At 41.6% G+C, this 24,725-nt stretch overlaps 1 protein-coding gene and 1 pseudogene across 4 annotated transcripts in view; one reads left to right on the forward strand and one right to left on the reverse strand.

Moving 5' to 3' along the window:
- wdr4 (WD repeat domain 4) overlaps positions 1-22,888 on the reverse strand; it is a 107,419-nt gene extending 84,531 nt beyond the window's left edge. For 3 of the 4 annotated variants that reach the window (XR_015089455.1, XR_015089457.1, XM_086050726.1), the window contains exons 1-4: positions 22,723-22,888; positions 4,059-4,127; positions 1,256-1,393; positions 1,017-1,173 (exon numbers count right to left, since the gene is read on the reverse strand). Coding sequence is in view for 1 of the 4 variants with exons in the window: in XM_086050726.1 (XP_085906852.1) it covers positions 1,017-1,173; positions 1,256-1,393; positions 4,059-4,127; positions 22,723-22,805 (447 nt within the window). In the remaining 3 variants the exon portion in view is untranslated. The remainder of the gene's footprint in view (positions 1-1,016; positions 1,174-1,255; positions 1,394-4,058; positions 4,128-22,722) is intronic. The other variant, XR_015089456.1, reaches the window with a different exon arrangement.
- On the forward strand, positions 6,828-8,626 carry LOC147136034 (uncharacterized; annotated as a pseudogene).
- Positions 22,889-24,725: the final 1,837 nt, after the last annotated feature.

Raw genomic sequence — 24,725 nt, forward strand, 5'->3', positions numbered from 1 at the left:
CCTGTTATAAACACCACCAAATTTCTGTAGATGTAGGTGAAACGTACAAACTTCATATTTTAACATCAGGAAGGTCTACACATTCTTCTGGGCAATTATGAGGTGGACCTGGTTAACCTGCAAGAAGAACAACATCAAACAATAAAACATGTACTTCCTTTAGCCAGTTGGTGGCACGACCACTACGATGAAAAATAATTCCGTAGATTTATTCAAGCTTTGACTATTATCAAATGTATTTTTTTTTTAGAATAAATTATCATGTGGGTCAAGTTGCAGCAGCTATTCTAATGAGAGCAAATTCATACTCTTAAGTTAATATAAAATGGCAAACTTAATCTTTAGTTTAGCACATGGCTCCAAGAGACTTTTTTGTAGGCCTTGAACTGTACATATACGACCAAATTTTCGTAGATCTAGGTGAAACTTACAACCGGGGCTGTTTTTTTTTTCTTTTTCTTGGGGGCGCTAGCGAGCCATTTTTTGCAAAACACTCAAAATAATAATGATTTCACCAGACCCGATGTGTGTGCAACGTTTCGTGAGATTTCGTACATGTTTAGACCCTCAAAATTAACGTTGTTATATTGGCAAATTGCCTGTTGCCATGGCCACAGCGTTTCAAGAAAAATCACAAATTCAGGTATGTTATTTTCAGTTGAAATTATTTATTTATTTATTTAAATGGACACTAATATTCTCCTAGTTACATTGTATAGCACCATATGTTGTGTAAATGATGTCCAATCAGCATCCATTGCAGCCTGGTCATCCTGGAAGAAAGATTCCTCCATCTAAGATCCCTTCTTAAACTTTCTCCCCCCCCCAAATTGGGATTTTGACCTTTGCTTGCCCGTTTGGGTGGTTTTCATCTGGGGATGTAGTTATTATTTGTCAATTGTGGGTTTTTAAAGACCTTTGGATAGAGGCACTACTACAAATCCTACTTTCTTCTAACATTAGTGTAAATCACAGTTTTAGGAACACAATGCATGTCTTAATGATGGTATCCTTACAACAGCTAGGATCATGGATAGGTGGCCCATCTTAAGCTCGCCTTCTTTCTCCGGTTGCATCACTGGGAAGGAGTACACATCACCCGATTTATCAGCCACCAGCACCTCGTCTTCTGCCCTGTTAAACACCAAGGACGTGCCCCTCCTCACCAACCACCTGTAAAACGAACATACTGTATACCTTGAATCTTTTCCAACAGAGTAAATGGCCGGTATTGAAAAATATGACCCAAGTTTACCTGGTGCTGACACATTGCCAAGAATGCTCACACTGAAACAAGACCAGTCGTTTGGAGTCATCAGTTAGGGCAACCAGTTTTCCAGATGGTGAAATAATGAAGGCAAGTATTATGTCACTTCCAGTTGTCCCTGCAAGGCTGAGGTTGTGGATGACAGAAAGACAGAAATGGTTATTACAAAATTTCTTCTTTTTGGGTTTATCACACACATGCGTATGGAAATAATCCTGGCGTTCAGTAGTGCGACATAAATGTTACAATCCTGCAGAGCTGGGCATTCCATCTATGTGACGGACCAGTCCGTCAATCCGCCTATGACGGGCGCCCATTTTTCTGACTGTTGCCGAATGACAGGAAAAATTGTAAAATAGACGAATAAAGCATAGTCGGAAGCCCATGTATTTAATCCGTCTTTCATCTGTAGTCCGTCTTTAGTCTATTTTTCACAGAGAGGCTTCGATGGCCGCGGCAAGGAACAAAAGTGAGTTGTTGTTGCTTGGGGGACAGATTTCAGTGAGGGACCAGGCTATGAACAGGCTTTCATGGCGCAGACAGTCACCGTGAGTTACTCTTTCTGCACCGGTCAGCAACTTCCTGGGCGGGAGAACAACGACGGACGAGGCGTTGGCAAGTCTCAGCAGGATCACAGGGGGGCTAACGCAACAGGACCTCCAGTCGTCAATAGCACCACAGCTAACAGAGGGCGGCTTCCAAAACACGGATCCGGCGACGCCACAGGGGGCAGAACAAGCAGCCTCTTCGTCCTCGCAGACACTACTCTCGCCCACCTCAGATGTGTTGATGAGAGACCTGCTGGGGGACACGAGGAAGACCAGCTGATCCCGAGACTGGTGAGGAACTCACATACACTCTTACCCAACTGTTTTGCGAGCCTGACAGGGGGATACAGCTCAAACTGAAACAACCGGTGTGGTGGGTGGGCAAACTGCTGCTGCCGGCAATGAGCTAGGCGCGCCGATCGATGAAGAAGACTGGGTAGATTACATGATGTACATCAAACAATCAGAGGAAAAATACATATTAAAGTCTCCAATAGCTAATACGCATACATAGAAAACGGCAGAAGCGAATATCCCGCAGCAAGACTCAGACAAAAACCCTTTAGAATACCTGATGGCTACCACCGTATACCGAAACAAACTGGATCAATTTCTTAACGCCTAAAGACTGGTTCCAACTCATATACAACCACCGAGTCTTTTGTGTGACATGATACCACTGACAGCCATTCAGGGAAACACAACCATCACCACATTCAACAACACCATCTACACGCTGTGCTACACAGACAACAACTACGAAACAGAGAACCGGCGCACGTCTCCTACCACCAATTTTGGTATCGAAAGGGCCACACAAACAACAATGCTACCTACCCACAAACACGCCATATACCATATAACCACATACAACCAGAGCAACATATTCTTTGGGTGGGATCTGCTCGTAAACGCAGACCAGATATTGGAACTGTAAGTAAAAACGCCGACATGTACAAATGGACGGCCAAAGAAGAAATAATGGCTGAACACGCACATGCTGTAACAGTTCGACACGGCATATTCACAGGAAATACACATGATGAACAAATTCAACGTAACACCGCACAGTCACCTGAGCAGATGGGTGTTCCAGACGGACACCAATCCGACAAACACCGGCAGGCACCGGAACAAAGAGGACATAATCTGACCGGGCATCATGGAACAAGGATCTGAAGGAGGCCATATGTAAAGAATCAGTCATTCACAGCCCTGACTTCAGTCAACCCTTTATCCTTCAGACTGAGGCCTCACAAAGGGGGTTGGGGGCTGTCCTGATCCAGGTGAAGGAGGGGGAGAGGAGGCCAGTTGTTTTCCTGTTGGATCGTGAAACAAGGTACTCGACTGTTAAAAAGGAGTGCTTGGCTGTTAAGTGGGCTGTCGACTCTGAGGTACTATCTGCTGGGACATCACTTTGTGTTGGAGACAGATCATCGTGCCCTTCAATGGCTGCACAGAATGAAAGACTCCACCAATCGTATCGCCGCATAATATCTCTCCCTGCAACCATATGACTTCACGGTCCAATAATGTGCCGGGAAGTCAAATGTGGTAGCCGACAGTCTCTCCAGAAGCAAGGAAAACTGCGGCTTCGCCTTGGAGAGGGAGGAGGAAATGTAATGAGCACACCTGTGGCAGTGTCTGGCCAGAAGATTCTCCAAGGGACCAGACACTGGGACTGGTCCATGTGGAGGAACATGTGGGGATGGTCACTGGGACTTTTATTAAATTTTAGTATTTGATTTATTGTGTAGGTGGTTTTGGTTTGGGATACAGGCTTTAGTTTATTAGTATTTCTTTAGTTTCGGATTATGGTTTAGTGTTGGAGGGTTTTAACTTGGTTAACGAGCTAATGCTTTACACTTGTGGAGTTGTAATGGTTTTACCCAATTGACATTAACATATTTAAGGTTAGTGTAGTTAACAGTGTTAAAGCGACTGCTGGAGAAACCACGCTCCCTTTTAATCCACCAATACACTTTTTGCTCTTTGTACTTTTTGGAAAATTAAGAGGAAAAAAGAAGGTTGACCACCTGAAGGCGGCCTATAGACAGGTACCAACCGACCCCCCAACCCCACACAGATACACATGCACACAAAAAAAGGCGAATGACGGACAACGGAAGGGTACCATTGCTGCACAGGGATGGCGAATAACGGACACTCGTTTTCTAGTAAAATACCCAGCTCTGCAATTCTGTTCACATTTATGTTTAGTTTTCGTTGTCTATTACCCTTACCCATTGTCGTCAGCCTTTGGAACATTTTCTCTTTTCTTGGCAGTGCTACAATCAAATACAAATGGCTCTCTGCAACAAAGAACATAATTGACTTATTTGAAATCCATAACTGAGGGCAGCACGGTGGGTGACTGGTTAGCACATCTGCCTCACAGTACAGAGGTTCAGAGTTCAATCCTGGGCACCGGCCTTCGTGTGTGGAGTTTGCATGTTCTCCCAGTGCCTGCGTGGGTTTTCTCCGGGTACTCCTGTTTCCTCCCACATTACAAAAACATGCATAGTAGGTTTATTGAGCATTCTAAATTGTCCGTAGGTGAGTCTATGAGTGTGAATGGTTGTTCGTCTTTGTGTGCCCTGCGATTGGCTGACAACCCGTTCAGAGTTTACCCCGCTTCCTGCCCGAAGACATCTCGAATAGTTATCTAAATGAGCCACAGCACAGGAGAAAACTGTTGTAATCGTAAAATATAAATATGGTAATATATTGTCGCTGCCTTTTATTAAGTGATGTCTATTGAAAGTTAGGACCCATTTTTTTGGGTCACCCTTGTAACAAATATGGGACGCCAACTGGTGGTGAACACAGACAACCACCCTCTTTTCAACGGACCTGGAATACACATCCACCCTCTGAGCTGCCGACAGCCCAGACTTTTGAGTCACATTCCAGGGCCCAACAGACCAACGGCATGTTCTTGACAAAACAACCACAGATAAGGAGTTGTGATCTGGCCAGATAATCGCAACACCGCAAGAACCAGCATAAAGACGCCGGACCCCCTGATCTTTATTCAATCAGCACGTCTCTGGTGGACGTGCCAGGGAGATCAAACTCAAAGCTGACGTGCCCAAGAGGCGCCGCCGCTAGCTTTAAAATACATCCAACAACCGAACCACACATTACTAGGGCAAGTGCGACCCCTAGTTGCGAGTCTGAAGATGGACCTGCCAGCGCCCGCAGTTGGAAACTAATTAAAACTATTAAAACTATGTTTTAATGTGCGTTCAATGTGTTCGCTTTTCATTTGCCTCCACAGGTTGCAAGTGAAATGAAAACATCCAACACATGTAGATTGACTCATATTGCATTTTGTTGTGTTCGATGCGACCAATTGTGCTGATGCAGCTTAAATTTTTTTTTTTAAAAAGCCACTTTATGCGTTACGATACAAAGCTCACCTGCTCTTCAGATGCTCGTCCCTGAAATGGTTCTGAGTGGTTGAGTGGTTATAAAAAGTGACTTTTGCAAAACTCTGAAGCTTCAAAACTACAAGATTAGGTAACCCTCTTTCCCAGCCAGCTTAGTCAAGCAACGCCCAGACGTGGGGGGAGGAAAAAAAAATTTTTTTTAAATCAGCCAACCTCATTAACATGCGCGGCCTCTATAAAAGGCTGTGCAAAACTCCCCCTCCCTCTCTTGAAAACTCCGCTCTCGAAAAATCTCTCGAAAACTCATTCTCTTGAACAACTTCTTACCGATCCTGGGTTCCTCAACGTTTTTTTTTTTCTTTGCTATGCTTCCCATTTTGTTTTTGAGGGTCGCCCACAGCCCGAGACCAATCACGGTGCGCGTGGCAATTTTCATTTTTTCGTCCCAATCCGGTTGGTTCTAGTGCCCACCAGCTGAGCCAGCAAACCGCGCGTCTGCACCCAAAACAGGTGCGCCACCCCCAAACGGTGGCTATAGCGTGCGTACCGGCAAAGCCGCCCGCTATCATGACCAGTGTCTGTGCGCCCAGAACGGGTAGCCCAATTTACATTACATACAATACATACATTACATACAATACATACCATACCATATAATACATAACATACCATACAATACATACTTATCATACAGACCATACATACCATAGATACTTACCACACATAACACTCACAGATATTGGAACTCTGTGCACACATAAGCCACACGGCATTACACAGCGCACAATCCATTTTGGAGAAAATTTTAGACTTAAGTGCGCCTTATAGTCGTGAAAATATGGTAGTTGAGATTTTGCACTTTTGACACAAGTTTGAACGGAAACTCTGCGAGGCCGGATCTTGCCTCTCTTTGTTGTCTTAAAAAAAAAAAAAAAGTCATGTTCTGTCGATTCCTTGCAAAGACAACTAACCTACACCGTACGCGGCAGGTTTGGATTTTGGAGAAGTGCGCGTGTAACCGGTTCTCTGCATTGTGTTCGGTGTGATGGTCAAGTAGACTCAAACTGGGTCTCACACAGTGTTTTATTTGTCGACCTGTGTACATATAATGACACGTGAGACTGGTGTGCAACTCCTACAGCCCTGCTGGCTCCCCTCGGCCACATCAAGGACGAGAGTGCACGGAAAACAAAAGTTTAAAGTAGCTCCAATACTTTGATAACATGTCCTATAGTGCCCTCAACCTGGTCGCAACATACTTATTGAAGAAACTAATATCAAACCAGGGATCGAAATATTGCTGTGACATACATGTCACATTGGGCTTACAGCCTTAAAATATGAATGAAAAGCTCAATGTAACATCTTTTGTCACAATAACAAAAATTGTAATAATACACCCAATTTGTTTAGCGGTATATGCTATATTCAGTTGAAGTATGTTCTGCTTGTCAATTAAAAGTGTACTGAACAAATAGAAACACAAAATAATGTGAAAGTAAAACATTTTTTGGAACTTTAACGTAATGGTAACACAGTTTTACTTTCCTATGCTTATCCCATAAAAATAAATATCAAATTATTGTGTATTCTGTACTTATTTTTTAATAATTTTTTAGAATGCAAAAGAACAAGCCATACTCTCTTCAAAATGCACTCAAGATCATCCTGGGAGATGACAGTGACTTTGAGGGTTGTGACGATAACTCAGATGAAGACCCAAATGACCCTCTTTACAATCCCAATAACCAAGACAGGGAAAGTGATGAGTCAAGTGAGTGTGGTGATTCAGACAGTAGTGAATCAAGTACTTCTGAGGATGAACCACAACCAAATGTGAGTTCAAGAGAGCAAAATAAAAATATATCCATCCAAGGAAAAAAACAAGAAAATGTTCATGTTCACAAAAAAGGAAAAGAAGAAGGAACTGTCCAAGGGAAAAAAACATTTTCTTGGAGGAAGAGACCTTTTCAAATCCCTGAGTGCACATTCAAAGGACCACATGTCACACCTCCAGACAATTTTCTTAGTCCTCTGGAGTACTTCAGAAAGTTCATAAAGCACAAAGACCAAACAAATTTGTACAGTGTACAAAAATCGGAAAGCCAATGTAACAATGTAAACACCACAGTAAAAGAGCTGGAAATAATTATTGGTCTTTACCTGAGAATGGGTCTTTGCCAACTGACAGGAAATTGTGCATACTGGGGAAATGACAAGGTGCCCCATGGTGGCTGACATCATGTCACGTAATCGTTTTCTAAACCTGCTGACAAATCTACATTTCACTGACAACACCAACGTATCAAACAGGAAAGCAGAAGATAGGTGTTGGAAGATCCGGCCATGGTTGGACATGTATCGCAAACAATGTCTGGATATCACCCCGGAAGAGCACAACTCTATTGATGAGCAAATGGTGTCCTTCAGAGGGACACACAGTCCAATAAGACAGTATGTGAAGGGCAAGCCCCACATTGGGGACTGAAAATTTGGAGTCGCTGTTGTTCTTCAGGAATCCTCTGATTTTGTAGTGTATGAAGGTGGCACTGGGAAAAAATCTTTACTTGGCATGGGAGGTGATGTTGTGGTCAAGCTTTGTGAAAGTCTCCCATCAGACCACAACTACAAAGTCTTTGCTGACAATCGTTTTTCTTCAGTACCACTGGTACTCAATCTTCTTCAACGAAAGATCTACTTTGTGGGAACTCTGTGTGGCAATCGCTTAGCTGGGTGTCAGCTTGAAGATGATAAAAGTCTTGCCAAGACAGGCAGAGGATCTGTTGACGCCAGGGTGGAAAAAAAAAAGGCTGGTCAGTGGTAACAAATCTGTTACCCTGATCTCATCCTATAGTGCAGTTGAGCCTCAAGATAATGCTCGACGCTGGAGCAAAGCAGACAAGACATTTTTGGAGGTCAGGAGGCCACACATTGTGAAAGAATATAACACATTCATGGGAGGAGTGGATCTCCTTGATGCATGCTCTGCAAGGTGCAAATATCACATGAGGTTATGGAGGTGGTACCTCTACTTGTTCTGGGCACAAAATCATGTTAGGTCTGGTTAATGCATGGTTGATCTACCGCCGTGATTGTAAACTAATTGGTGTCAAAGATGTACTGCGACAAAAGAGCTTCCAGGCAGAGATTGCCACTAGCCTCATTCTTTTGCACGAAGAGGCCGACCATCACTCAATCCCACATCTTCACTACCACCACCACCGGCCAAAAGGCTTCGTCTTGGAGTTCCAGATGATGTTTGCTCTGACCAAGTTGCGCATTGGCCTGTGAAATGTGACAAACGCGGCCACTGCAAACACTGCAAAGTCAATTCAACTACCACTCTCTGTGAGAAATGTGATGTGCGTCTTTGCTTCACTGAGGAATGAAACTGTTTCAAGTTTTTCCATCTAGTGTAGGCTAAAAAACTTTTTTTTTTTTGAACAACTTTTGTTTTTGGGTCTGTTGTTCAGTTCTCTGTACCCATGGTAGCTTGTTACGAATGCAACCAAATATGCAGCATTATTTATTTTTGATACAGTTGGCAATTTTGTGACACAAAGCTAAACTGAAGAATTTTATTTTAATCCTTGTCATTAAAGTCACAGCTACAATATATGTTGTTGAAATGCAAATAACAGGCACTTTTCATGTTACCAAGCACTAAAAACTGTCATGTTTACTTATTGCCAAATAAAGAATATTTCTTACCACTAACGCCCAATGTGATATATATGTAACAACACAGATATTTGGTATGAAAAAGTGTTATTCTGAAAAAAAATCCCAAACTTCACCTGTACGTAAAGAGTCACGACCTGACAATATCTATTTGATAATATTCCATTATACATATAGCGCCACCTAGTGTCAGCAAAAATTGTCATTTTTTACATTTCTATTTACTGCACGGAGCCCGTTGAGCGAATCTGACTGAAAATTTGTCAGAAAAGCCTCAAGACGTTGATCTTGCTCATCAGTACATCCTGTCTGACAGAACCCTTCCGGTCTGACAGAACCCCTGTCTGACTTCCTGAATAACAAATCTCTCTGGTATCATATCCCCAACAAATTATTTGAAAAATGTGGAGGTATAGAATTATTACTGAAATGTGGTTTTGATATTCAAAGACTCCCCATCAAATTATCACAGTTTCACCAACAGATCCTACTGTACTGGAATCCTCAATACAATCATAACTTCACCCCACATAATACACCAGTTTGGAACAACAGATACCTCATTATTAAATACAAATCGTTGTTAAACAAGGCTTGGTTGGAAAAGGGGATTTGGTCAGTGCTGCACTTAGTTGACAGTCAGGGAGATTTCCTGTCTTATAACACGCTTTGTTGCAAATATAATACAATACAATACAATTTTATTGATATAGCGCATTCCATAACAGCTCGAGCAGTAACAAAGCACTTTACATACAATAGCCATAATACAACAAAATGGTATCAATAAATTAACATAAAACACTATATAAAATAGGGGTGGGAACCTCTGGGTACCTCACGATACGATACGCGATACAAGGCTCACAATAATGATTATCTCAAGATATGATGATACAGCGATTATCGATATATTGATCAGGAAATCAATCCACGATAATATACGATACTACTATTCAAAATTGATGTTTTTCAAAGAAAAATACTTTTTTGTACCATTACTGAAATACAATATTAAATAAAAGTGCAATTTTTTGTACACAAATACATGTCTTCCTTACAGACACACTTTATTATTGCAACAGTTCTGCAAACAAAATTAGTGTCTTAACTCATTCTATCCCAAGGACATATTTGTATGTCATTTCACAGTGGGTCTAAAAAAGTCTGGTGGTGAATCAGTTAGACACTATTGTAGTGCAACATGTCAGGAACATTCCCATTCTGTTGTATTTATAAACAGTGACAATTGCTATGTAATTTTGCTGTAAAATGCAAATCTACTGCATAGCCTCTACCTGCAGATTTTAAAGAGATAAAAAGAAAATCAAAGAATAACTTTAATGTAAGCAATGTTAAATCCAACAAACTTTTGCAATGTGCGCATCACTGTGGATTTCATGCAATTGACGGGTTTCAAGCACGTCTGATTTGAGTTCCCAATCGCTGATAAAATGCGCGGTAGTGGCAGTAAAAGACAGTGTGTGCCTTGATGTCCATCCATCGCAGGTAAGACCCACTCGTTCTTACGACTCGAGTGCATTCAATACCTGAAGCCCGGTCTTTTCCTACAAAGTTGTAATTGTTTTGTCAGTAAAACGTTTTCGACTTTATTTCGTAGTATTTCGTAGTGTGGCTCTAGAGTGCGCATCATGTAGCAAAAACCACCATTCTCAATTACACTATATGGGCAGAGATGCTTGCAAATATGCACACAGATGCTGTGCGTGATCGACTTTGTCTCGGGAGAATTCAAAGGGAGTTTTGGTTGCAGTAGAGAATCCACGCTGGTCTGGCCAGGATGTAAATCTAACAGTCTTTGGGTGACTTTTTGGCTTGTGACTGGTGCTGTGTGATGCCGCTGTAAGCGTCTGTGCATATTCGGCGTGTTTCAAGTGCACCTTATTTTTTTGTGAGACAGTTCTTGCATATAGAAAATTCCTTCGCCAGCTTAGTTCCATCCGTACTACTGTAAAGTCCGAAATGCAGCCACACCTTTTGTGTGATGCCGGCGCATCTTTTAACTTAAGTCTTTCGCTCGCTAAAGCCATGTTCTCTCCCAATGTTTGTTTGTCTTCTTCGCCTGACGATTCCGCCCGCTTCCCCGCCGCCCCTCTGCGGCGCGCCCCTAGTGGACCGCCAAGTAATTGCCCAATAAGCAATGAACAATAAAGTAGTCTTTACAGCGGCCGTATATTAATTTAAAATATTGATACTTGGCAGAGGCGTATCGATAATCAATCGGAAGACAAAACATCGTGATGTATCACCATATTGAGATTTTGTCACACTCCTAATATAAAATAGACACCAGAAAAGAGCCGAAAATTTCAGGTCGGATCAAAAGCCAGGGAATAGAAATGTGTCTTCAACCGGGTTTTAAAAGTGGACAGAGAGGGGGCTTGCTTAACATCCAATGGGAGGTCATTCCAAAGGGAAGGACCAGCAGCCGAAAAGGCTCGATCCTCTCTGAGGCTCCGCTTGGTCCTCGGCACCTCGAGCAGCGCCTGGTCCGCAGACTTGAGGCTGCGGGAAGGTGCGTAGGAGTGGAAGAGCTCAGAGAGGTACGCCGGGGCAAGGCCATTTAATGATTTATAGATGAATAAGAGAATCTAAAATTAAACACTAAAATGCACTGGGAGCCAGTGAAGGGAGGCCAGAATTGGTGTTATGTGCTCCATCTTCCGAGCTCCAGTTAGTAGGCAGGCAGCAGCACTTAGGACCAACTGGAGATATTTGAGAGAGGACCGGCTGACTCCAAAATAAAGTACAGTAATCTAGCCGAGATGTAAAAAAGGCATGGATGACTGCTTCTTAGTGCTGATGGGAAAGGAGAGGCTTTACCTTAGCCAGCTGTCTAAGGTGAAAAAAGATGGACTTTACAACAGCGCTGATTTGTTGGTCCATTTAAGATCACTGTCCATTTTAAAACCCAAGTTTAAGACTGTTGGCTTTAGATATTAAGCCAGGGGTCCCAGGACAACAAGGTGGGATGTAGACAAGCCACTGGGACCGAACACAACTTCTGTTTTCTTTTAATTGAAATTTAAGGAATTCAGTGACATGCAGTCTTTGATGTCCTCTAGGCAGGACAAAAGAGGTCTTATCGAGAACGTGTCTTTTTTCCTCAGCGGGATATAGATTTGGCAGTTGTCCACATAGCAGTGGAAGGAAATACCATGTTTTCGTAGGATGGAACCCAGGGGCAGCAAATATAAAGATAACAGCAATAGCCCCAAAAAAGAACCCTGTGGAACACCATACGATAGGTCTTATCGAGAATGTGTCTTTTTTCCTCAGCGGGATATAGATTTGGCAGTCGTCCACATAGCAGTGGAAGGAAATACCATGTTTTCGTAGGATGGAACCCAGGGGCAGCAAATATAAAGATAACAGCAATAGCCCCAAAAAAGAACCCTGTGGAACACCATACGATAGAGGGGCATAGCAGGACTCAGAGGAACCTAGACTAACAGAAAAAGTCCTGCCAACCAAATAGGATCCAAACCACTCGCATCCACTAATGCCCACCTGGTGTTGCAAGCGAGTCAAAAGAATACTGTGGTTTACCGTATCGAATGCTGCAGTCAAATCCAACAAAACGAGACATACATAGTCTCCAGTGTCATTTGCCAGGAGGATGTCATAAAAACACGTAATAGAGCTGACTCCGCTATGTATCTTCTTGAAGCCTGACTGAAAAACCTCCATAACATTATGTTCATCCAAGAAAGAGCTTAACTGTGAGTGCACCAATTCTTCCCGAATTTTAGACATAAAACGCAGCTTGGAAATGGGTCTCAAATCAAATAGCACACCTTACCATAGCCAGCTGTCTAAGGTGAAAAAGCTGGTCCATTTTAAGATTGCTGTCCATTTTAAAACCCAATTTTAAGACTGTTGGCTTTTGATTATGAAGCCAGGGGGCCCAGGTCAACAAGGTGGGATGTAGACGAGCCACTGGGACCGAACACCATAACTTCATAACTTGATCAAGGCCAGGTTTTTTTCAGCAGGGGTTGCACTACAGCATGTTTACAATGTTGGGGGACTACACTAGAAGACAGGCTGCTGTTGATGATGGCCAAAACCGATTTATCAATTGTCGGGAGAATCTCCTTGAAGAAGTGTGGAGGAACGGAGTCATAAGGGGAGCCCGATGGTTTAATATGGCAAACCACATCCTCCAAAAATGTAAAAGAAACCGGCTCAAAGGAATCGAAACCTGCTGAACAAGGAACTTGGACAGAGGGGTCAAATGTGGCGTTCAAAACAAGATCCCTAGCAGTAGCAACCTTGTCAATGAAAACCTGCAGGAATCTATCGCACATTTCAGGGGACGAGTCCGTGCAAATCGGTTGACGGGGCTTCAGTTTGGAGTCGATTGTTTTAAATAGAGCACGTGGATTTTGGCGATTTGCCTGAATCAGACGTGACAAGTGGTCTCTCTTGGACTCCTTCACCTTTCTCTGGTAACTACGCCAGCAGTCCTTTAAGATTTGATAAGAGACCTGCATAATCACAGCAAAATGTTTGATTCAATAACTAAAGCCATCCGCAAATCATTTATTGGTTTGATCCAAGGCATTTTAAGCGAAAATGCTCCAACAATCCCTCACTTTCCACTTCTTTGGGTTAGAAATCATAACTTTAGTGAAACCAAGATTCCAAACAAGGTACTAAGACCATTATTCAACAATATTTTATATCCACTCATGTCCAATAGAAATGCTGTCTTAATTATTTAAAAAAAATACAATTTACCAGTTAAGAATTAAATACTTGAAATTCCCAATCATTCCCAAAGCCAAGAAATTACATTTTAAAGTTATGAATGGGGTGTCCATCCAATGACTTTGGCTAAGGCAATGATTTGGTATTGAAACAAGTAACTGTGTTTTTTTTGTGTGGTGAAGTGGAAACGACTGTACATTTGTTTTTTTAATTGTATTCCAGATAGCAGTCAGTTATGGGCCAATTCCGGCTGTTTTCCGCGAGTGTCGGCTGACAGCCGGACAGATGAACTGTGTATGCGCCAAACCCAGTCCATACGAGGATGCCTCATGCTAATAATCCTCTAGTGAAGGTGTACTGGGCCAATGATTTTTATACAGTCCATGGCCCATTACCGCGGTGTTACTTTTGGCCTACAGGACTTTCTGAGTGTGCAATACAAAAGATGCCGTTGTCGGGTCAGAACAGATGAAGCCGCAGTCGCAGTCGCAGTCGCAGTCGCAGCCGCAGCCGCAGCCGCAGCCGCAGCCGCAGCCGCAGCCGCAGCCGCAGCCGCAGCCGCAGCCGCAGCCGCCACTTTTTAAAAGAAAATCCAAAGGCGGCATATGGAAGGTTTCATCGAGTACATTACATGAAGTTAGTGGTGGGTGATATGGCAAAAATATCATATCATGATTTAAAAAAAAATAAAAACAAACGTTTTTTACATAGTTTTTTCCGGGGGGGGCTAATTTGCACATTTTTGACCATTTTCTTCATGTTAAACATAAAACGTATTTAAAATGTGTACAAAACTCTAAAAAAAAAAAAATGACATTATAAGTCAGTTGAGCTTTCTGAACAGGTTTTAATTTGAATAGTGACAATTTTTATCAAAATGTGCAGTGAATGTAAACATAAAAGATAACAACGTAAACATACAAACACAGCTCGTAACGCAGGTCTAGTACTTTGAAGAGTCTTTTAAACCCCTCGTTTTCCACTGTTTGAATGGGAATCATGTCTTCAGCAAGGTAATAAGTCACTGCCTCAGTTACTTCTTTACACTGCTTGCTTGTTTTTCAAATGGAGTGCTCTTGTTAAATGACTGTTACCGTGGCTTGCGTTAGCTTGGAGCTAGCGGCTGCCTCTGGCTTCCATGTGTCCGTAATTTGCTTTGGCTGTCGGCGCTGACGTCCGAACAGAGTCTCTGCAAACTTTTCAAATAACTGGTTTGCGCATTCTCCTCCCAGGAAAAGTCAAACCAAATCGACAATGTGGATGTGGAGTTTCTTTTCGGGACCAACTGTGCTTCGTGGTGACTTTCCGCTATAGCTCCCCACTATACAAACAAACAGGGAGGCGGGGAGTGTCACGTACGGTGCACTGTGCACTTATTTTGGGGGGATTTGAGCCTCTCTTACGCCGACATGGTTCCCACATTTCTAAATACTTGTTAAACAATCAATTTAACTATGAAAATGTAAAAAGAAGAATATAAATACCAAGCTTGCAGGATGTGATCAGAAATTAGCTTTGACCGACCACAGCAGCTGACGAGCACGACAGAACGTTAGCTAAAAACTACGTTAAAGTTTTAAGTTTTATCATAAAATTGACTTACCTTAACTAGAATACCATAGTGTAATTTATCCAATCCTGCACTTTAAAACGCTTGTCGTCATGATAAGTGAAAGTAAACCAGCCGCTGCTTCTTCTTCTTCGCCTGATTTTTCTTCTTCTCCTCCTCCTACTTCATTTCAAAAACGAAGAAGAAGCATGGCCGCCTGATAGGGACCATGCATTAACTTTATCTTTGCACAATAACATAAATAAAGTCCTTTGGATAAAATGCAACGCGGGATTTTAGTTAAGGTAAGCTGTTTTAAGACAACCTAAGACAAAACAAAACACTTTCATACTTTATTTGGCGATGTCTCCTGAGCCGCTGGCCGGCCGGGAGCGCGCTGCGCTCACGACTTATAAAAATAAACATCTGTTGTACTGTACTATCCGATTTACAAAACTTTATTAGAGCAAACACATCATTACAAATATGGAGAAGAAAGTATCCGGCTTGACTCTGACTAAATCAACGGCACATTTGAATAGTGGACGAGACTAGCGAGAGGCTGCAATAATGCACACCTACTTAGCACACGTACAGTACAGTGTGTGGAAAAAGTAAACCCACTTTGGTCAATCTCGCGCTGGGAACCAGTCATCGCCTTTTATGAGTGCCTGTGGGTATGTACAAAGCCTCTGAGTCAACTCATATCTCGAAACAATGCGTCTTTCTGCAATATAGCTCCCGATATGGCTGTGTTGTTTCATTTTTAATTTGTTATGAATGCTTCTGAAAAACGTGCGATGCATCGAGGGCGCGAAAGTTGAAGCACAAAGTAGCGAGGGATCACTGTATAGCCTTTTCAAAACCCTAATATTGGCAAAAGAAGCTGGAAGTAAACAACCATGGTAAATCTCACAGAACCACTCTTTTGGAGCCAGGAGAAAACCGAATTCTCTATTGCTGTGGTGGGTGACATTGTTTTAATTCTTCTCACACTTAAAGCGGAAGTCAACACAAACATTTTTTTTTTTCAAGAATAAGTTCTGTGAAAGCCCACTAGTTGAAATTGGGCGTTCTGATCAATATTGCGTTTGTGGAATAAGTGTTAATCCACTCGTTTTTAGCCAACTCTGGGGGCGGCCATTTTGTCTTCTGTCGAATGAAAATGACATCACAACTGCTCACAACGACCAATCACGGCTCAGATTCAGAAAACAGGTCAGCCGTGATTGGTTGTTGTGAGCAGTTGTGATGTCATTTTTAGTCGACAGAAGACAAACTGGCCGCCCCCAGAGATGGCTAAAAACAAGTGCATTTTGCTGCTTAACCTATATTCCACAAACACAAAAATTAATCAGAATGCCGTGTTTCAACTAGTGGACCTGCTGGGAACATATTCTTGAAAAAAATAAGTTTGGGTTGACTTCCGCTTTAAGGGCAGGTGTTGCACAATAAACACATCGCCAGGAAGTGCATAAAAGTGCTTTTACTATTTTTTGTCGCATAGTTTTCAAACCTCCACCGTTTAAGATTAAGTTTTAGTTCAAATTTACTCCATGTCATAAATCAAAGTAAAGAACGATATACAGTATTAATTCCTCATTTCATTGACCACCCGTGCGGGACACACTTGTATAACAACGAGCGCTTCTGTCAAACCAACTGTAAAAAAAAAAAAACACAAAAAAAACACGCCATTCAGACTCGAGTCACTGGAGAGGATCGGTAATAGATGAGCGTGTTTTATTTAATATAATTTAAGTGCTGTCACCGATATATATTTGTGTTTACCTTTGTTTTAAATGCAGTGTAGATATCAGCTAAACGATTCTGTCTGAGCTAAATATCAACATCTATTGCGGTGCAGTACAGCTAGCTAGCTATAGCTGCTAGCCGTACTGCTGGAGTAATAGCTAGCTAGCTAGCTGGAATAATATGTTACTGTATTTGCTCTAAGGCGATGATTAAAGATAGAGCGCGATTAAATAAAGCACTTAAAACGATCGAGGTGCACTCAAACTAGGGTTGCCAACTCCCGGAAAAATGAATAAGGGACACCTCATCGGCAGGGACGGGCGACCTGACTGCCTTATAGGGATGGCCAGATCGATATCAAAATATCAATATTCCGATCCATAGTGCTCAATTTTAAGTATGGATCCTCAAGCTAAAGTATTGATATTTGCTATTAATTCATATATACTGTATAATATATTTATTAATCCATAATTTAGAAGGTTGTATTGTCATCCAATCAGAATTTTTTCGATGTGTTGCCAAGGGCAAAAAGCTTTCTGCCTTGGCAGAACCAGACTGCTGGCTCTGGTCCCGCCCACCAGAACTTTGTAAACAAATTTGATTGGATGAAGAATGACCATAAAAGGGAAAAATAAAACATTTTTTTTACTGTTTTTCTATTATATTTCTAAATAAAGTGTAGTATATCGACTGCCTGTACAGTAAAAATTAGGCATATCTGTTTGAACTTGTAATTAATGTAAGGCTGTGTGTGTGTGTGTGTTTATTCTTTAGCTATTATTCATCAATGTCAATCAATTAATTAATTAGCTGTCTGTTCAATGTACTTGTCTATTCCACCCCAAAATTATTATGTTTCTTATTATTATGACATTAATTGCACATTTCCATATTAACCTTGATCAGAGGGTTAAAAAAAATTATTATTTACATACCGTACATGCCATATCTAGCTCTAACTGGTGGACAACAAATTTGTCTTGGGTTCCACTGGTTTTGTTGAGCCTTCCGTATGTCTCCACCACTGAAAGCATGTTTGTTTGAGGTTAGTCAGTCCACCATGGACTATGGAAAAAGTGCGCTGGCAAACAGTGCAGTGCACTTTATTTTATTATTTATTATTATGAAAATGTTATTTTATATTTTCTGTCACTTTTTCGACCCATGTGTTTTCTGCTTTTGAGTCGTCTGTATTTTTGCAATCATTTCTGCGGAGGACTAGTGCTTCTGCTGGTCGCATTGCTGCTCAGAGGAGTGTCACCGTGTCATTCCCGCTGCTTTGTTTGTCTTCCGCTATCGAGTTTGGCAAGCGGCATTACCTCGACCAATAAGGTATGCAGATTCGGTATCGTCATACTCATGTAAAAGTATGCTGTCACCTCATTGGTCATAGAGCAGAGAGGTCCTGGGACCATTACCATAAGTTGTCAGATAAAAACAACTGTTGTTCGTTAATTCCATCGACATTTTACAGACTATTTTTAACTCTCACAATATTACGGGACAAAGCGCGGCCCTTTACAACTCAATATGTACTTATATTTCTAAATACGGGACGATTCCGTTTTTCAAGGGACGGTTGGCAACCTTAACTCAAACTAATGGGACAAACTGTCGAGCTGATATTCACTGTATTTGTAAATCGTATTTCAAATCTTTGTGCAGGTAATAAATTTGGCGGGCAGCCGCATGTGCACCTGCAGAACAAACGTGAATGACGTAATGGGCCACAGACGACGTATTGACTGTGGCCCGTTAATGAGTAATTGAGGTGGGGGCAAATTGCAGAACTGAACTGCACTCACATGATTATAACAAAGATATCAATTGTAAGTTATTTTGATGTACGGCTATATTGTGGGTGACGCATTCCTCAACTCTCCCAATCTTTTGTTGGACCATCCCAGCTTTTTCGGAACATGTTGCAGACATCAAACTCAAACTAAGAGAATATTTGCAAAACAACAATACAGTAAGTATCCTCTAGTAAGGAATCATATTTGCATTGTCCAATCTTTCCTTATAACGGAATTTCCTTATGTGGGAAACGACTATGGTACATGTCCAGTATAAACGTGCAAGTATGTTAACAAAATACATGTGTAAAAAGTTAACAACACAAGCGATATAATAATAATAAACATTTTATTAAAAACTGCACTATAAAGTACAGGTATAAGAACAAAATACAGTCCAGTATAACAAACATGGTCCAACTACTGTTGAAAAAAATACTGTAACACCGATGCAGTACAGTACTGTACTTAACTAGACTAAACTGTACTGTATTTTAATGTTGACTTTTCTCAGACTTGGGGGAAAAAATTGTCTATTTTGAGTTGTGTTGGCTTCAGTCTTTGCTGTATGAAAATGTTTGTCTGCGTATCATACAGTTTTGTTGCTAATTGCAAGTAACTGTCCCGTTGATCATCACTGATGTCTGGTGATTTTTGTGCATACAAAAGGACACGTTCATTTACGCCACTGTACTTCGTCCGTCGAGCCGCAAGCAATTTCCCTTGAGCAGGCAAACTGCTGGAATCGTACTGAGCCAGAATCGATTCCTTGTTTTTCAAATCTCGTAGATTTGAGTTTTTCCGACTCCAAATGTCTCCTGGATGTTTTTTACTTTGTGTTCAGCTTCGCTTAATCGGATGCATTTCACTCTCTTTTCCACGGTTGTTACCGTTCTTCTACGTTTGGATGCCATGAGCTACAGACGAAAATATGAATGAATACATTTTAAATCTTTTGCAATTTCAGCAAAACGCATGCCAAAGAAGTAACTTACATGTCGCCGTTTTGGATCCGATGATGGCGGAACGGTCAAACTTTTTCCATAGTATCGAGCGGGAACTGCTTGAGTTTGTGCTACTGTGGGCTTCGCTATGGCTTCCGGGTTCATGATACAATATCGGAACTTCATTGTAAGGAATCGATCGTTAATGTAATAAAGTAGTTGAAAATTTAATGCATACGTTTTTTTTCCGAGTGAGGGAATTTCCATTTTATCTAATGATGGCGGAGCAGTTAAAGTTTTTCTGTAGTATAGAGCAGGGACTGCTTGAGTTTGCGCTACTGCGGGCTTCGCTATTGGTTCTGGGTTCCGGATACCGGAACATCCGTTGTCAGAAATCGATTGTTAATGTAATATAGGAGTAGAAAATTTAATGCATACGTTGTTTTTCCGGGTGAGGGAATTTCCGTTTGACAGAGGTCCGTAGGTGGGAATACTTACTGTAACTTCATCAGTTTGAACATGAAATATCTTGTCTTTGTAGTGTATTCGAATAAATATAGCTTGAATTGGATTTGCAAATTATTGCACTGTCTATTTACATTCTACACGACGTCCCAACTTCAATGGAATTGGGGTTGTAAATTTGGTACATTGTATTTGTCTTGTACTAATAAAATTTTTCTTTTTTTGAAAATGTTTGTCCATATCAGCTGCTGTCAGAAAGAACCCTCTCACAACAACAGCCCCCCAACATGAAATTGAGAGCTACATGAAGAGATGGTTGCAGATGGCAGCAGACAGAGAAGGGGGAAGAAAGCGGCAATTCAAGATAGCTGAGACAGTTTAAAGTAGGGGTTCAAGTCTGGTATTTTGTATGTTGTAATGGGTTATTTGTTTAACTCCAAATGTTGTTGTTTTGAGTAATAAATTAATCACATTGGTGATTGAAAGTTAATTGAGTATAATGTGTTCATGTATGCTTTTAATTTTAACAAAACCACCTATTTACATAGACACCTGTCAGGCCTTGTGTTGCACTAACTTCTGTTTCCCATATGTATTTTTGCATTTTTCATTGGTGTTTCTGAAATGCTGAAACGTAGTACTTAGGATATTATTTAACATTCAAAGCAGGGGTCACTCACCATCTTATAACACTTTTTTTTTTCCATCCGACAACTGCAACAAAGTCAGACTGCACCAATAAGATGACTGTATCTACATTTTTAACATAAATCTGGAGTGTCATATTTCAGCATTTCAGAAATACTGATGAAAAAAGGCACGGATGGGACTCAAGCCTTTCATGCGGTGCATGGGCCAGGTTTGGGCCAGCAACACAAATTTATAATTGAGATCAGTGTATTGTGTATGGGCCGGAGCTGGGCCAGCAGAAATTTTTTCATTTGATACCGGTATGTAGTGTCTGCGCCAGAGGTGGGCCAAATTATTATACGTAAAATAAGACAGTATGTGGACCAAAAGTGGTCAATTGAGAGCTTTTTCTATCGAAGATGTTTCCTTTGGTGTTGTTTTAAAAAATACAAAAAATGACTATTGAGTAGGTATGTTCCGATCAGGTTCTATGACACCGATACCGATCATGCATGGGTGAGTTCAGCCGATACCGATACTGATTCCGATCACATGGAATATCTGTATATTTTTCCATTTCTTTATGGTGACTGCTATTATGCAATATGATCTGAAAAAACACAGCCATATTATTGCCGTAATTTTGACAAAAATCTATATATATTTTCAAAATCATGAAGAAATACAAAACCGTTGCTGGCACAACACAACAATTACTCAGTCGCAAAGATAACTGAAAAACGTACATTTCCCCGCTTTTAGTAACACAGTTTTTAACAGATAAAAAATAATCATCAGTCTCAAGATTTAATTATGCAAAAAGTCAAATATATAACATGCCACCTAAACATTGCATGGTTCAGAATATAATCAAAGTAGAAAAAAATAGTCACATGCAGGCTTCACTTGAATAACCAAACTATTCAATGAGTTCCTAAATTGAAACAACTCAGGAACTTTATTGTCTTGTGCATAGACAAACTATCTTGTAAATTTGCCAGCGAGAAAAAAAGGCACTGTAAATCTTTTAATCTTCCTGTGGCTCGTAAACTCACCATAGTCTCCCAATTGCTTGTTCTTCAAATGTCGGATTAAGTTGGTTGTGTTGAAATTTTGGGCCATGCTCCCCACCCAAGGTACCTTTTCATTACATATACAGTATTACAAGACGCAAACTCCACACACACAGCAGACAATGCTATGTTTACACCAACTGCGGTGGTCGGAATATTCGATCAAAGCCTTTTATTGCCGATCAAAACATCCGATCACCCGCAGCAGCCTTGTGTTGCGTCCCTTCCCTCTGCTCGCAACGGAGGCTCGGCTGCGTTAGGGAGCCTTTCTGGCGGCGCGTTTCAATTGGAGTCATTGTAGCTCGCCCAGGCCGGCGCGGTTGCGTGCAGGGTGGCGTGAGTGATGCTTTTGGACAGAGGGACGTCGTCGCGTTTTAAACAAATCAACTTTTTAAATTTTGTGCAACTTGTTTATTTTTCTTTTTATTATAATTTTTTTTTTTTTTTCATGGAACTTTACTTTGTATTGTACACTAGTTCCTATGTACATTTTGTATCTTTCTGTGATAATAGCCATGGTTGTAAAATATTTAAAAAAATAAAAAATTTAAAAAAATATTTTTGAAAAACCTGTCTGACAGGACCCTTCCTCCGGCTCGATCCCCTTGAACATGGCGACTACCCCGGTAGCGACGTCAGCGATGACGCGCCGTGCACAGGCCCTGCATAAATGTGCTCACACGAGACAAAAGGTTGGAGACCCTTGCTCTACACATTTGTCAGTATAATTTAAGGTTCCAGTCTAAAATTATAAATTATTTCTAAATAATAAAAATACATATTTGATTACCTTAAAACGGCACAGTGACTCCGAAATTTCGGAAGATTCACACGTGGGGTGGGTGAGCGAAAATTCTTAATTTCATCACAAACAACACTACTCACCTGTCCTGTTTAATGTGAGCCGCTAGCAATTTAGTGCCACACGACAGAAACATCCACTCGCCACTAAAACCGATTGAAGCCATGCCTGTATTTCTTAATCCACGCTCTCTGCTATTGGTGTTGCAGCGAGTAGGGGTGGGCAGATCGATTCAAATACCGATGTTATCGATACTAAGCAAGTCCTGTGAGCGGATCGATACTATTGTCCTGGGATCGATACTATTGTCCTGGGATCGTTGCTCCACCAATTTCCTCAAAGCGCCGCTTCTCTGCGCAAATAACGCATCCCCCTCCCCTCACTCGCCCAGCGCCTCCTGCTAGTCTATCTTAGGCACACTTTTCCCCCCTCCCTGGCAGACAGGGCAACGGGAGAGTGAGAGAGCGGCCGGAACCTGAAGCAATATAGAGCCAAACAAGAAGCGGAGCGCGGTGTGGACTTTTTTTTTTTTACAACAACAGAAAAGGATAGTGCCAAGTGTGATTTGTGTAAAAAAATGCTCCGCTACTGTGGCAACACCACAAATGTAAACAAACATATGAAAAAAGCTCACCTACAGAGAGCAAGCAAAGTTGAGGGAGGAGGAGCAAGGGGGAGATCCCCAAGCCAGAACACCCACGCGGACACAGAGACAACTTGCTCTGGCAGAGGCTTTTCAGCCCCCCAAAAAAATCAACAGTAGTTGTTGTAGTCGTATCGGTCGATACTCTCCTGTATTTACTTGGTATTGAATCGATGCCGAAATTCCCAGTATCGCCCGCCCCTAGCAGCGAGCTCCTTCCTCCTCCTCTTATGATATTTGGGCGGTTGGCAAACAACAAAATGGTGCATTTTCGCCACCTACTGGTTCGGAGTCTGCACGTCGGTCCAATTTTCTGTGCCTTTTTTTGTTATTGTGTGACGGCGAAGGCATACTGTATGTTATTCGGATTCTTTGTTATTGTGTGAAGGGTCACACATATGTTATTCCTACAATTTATTGTGTGGAGGCGAAGGCCTTAGCACATATGTTATTCCTACATTTCAAACTTATTGTGTGAAGGCGAAGGCCTTCACACATATGTTATTCCTACACTTTAAACTTATTATTCTATTTTAGTCCGACCACTTTTTCGGTGTGCGACTCCTTCCACATTTTTCATCCGATTGACTTTCCAATTCAAGTTTCAAAACATTCAGAAAATTCATGCGTTCCGGGGTAGTACAGTGATCCCTCATTCATCGCGGTTAATGGAGGGACAGAACCCGCCGCGATAAGTGAAACCCGCACTTATGATTATGATTATTATTATTATTTTATATGATGTTTATTGTACAGTTTTATTTGGGGGGATTTACGCTGTTGCGAACCCCAACATGGTTCCCACACTTCTAAATACTAGTTAAACAATCAATTTAATTATCCATCCATCCATTATCTATACCGCTTCTCCTCACAAGGGTCGCGGGGCGTGCTGGAGCCTATCCCAGCTGTCTTCGGGCAGTAGGCGGGGGACACCCTGAATTGGTTGCCAGCCAATCACAGGGCACACAGAGACAAACATCCGCACACACAATCACACCTAGGGGAAATTTAGAGAGTCCAATCAACTTACATTGCATGTTTTTGGAATGTGGGAGGAAACCGGAGTACCCGGAGAAAGCCCACGCAGGCACGGGGAGAACATGCAAACTCCACACAGCGAGGCCGGGGTCGGGATCGAACCCACGACCTCCGAACTGTGAGGCGGACGTGCTAACCAGTCGACCACCGTGCCGCCCAATTTAACTATAAAATGCAAAATGAAGAATATAAATATTAAATAACAAGCTTGCAGGCGTGATCCGAATTTAGCTTCGACCGACCGCTGACGAGCACGACGGAATGTTCACTAAAATCTATGTTAAAGTTTTAATTTTTATCATAAAATTGACCTACCTTAACTAGAATGCTATAGTGTAATTTATCCAATCCTGCACTTTAAAACGCTTGTCGCATCCTGAAAAGTGAAAGTTAAAGCAGCCT

Source organism: Filicampus tigris, chromosome 14 (genome assembly GCF_054856515.1).
Source record: "Filicampus tigris isolate MCC_2025a chromosome 14, RoL_Ftig_1.0, whole genome shotgun sequence".
Taxonomy (NCBI): Eukaryota; Metazoa; Chordata; class Actinopteri; order Syngnathiformes; family Syngnathidae; genus Filicampus; species Filicampus tigris.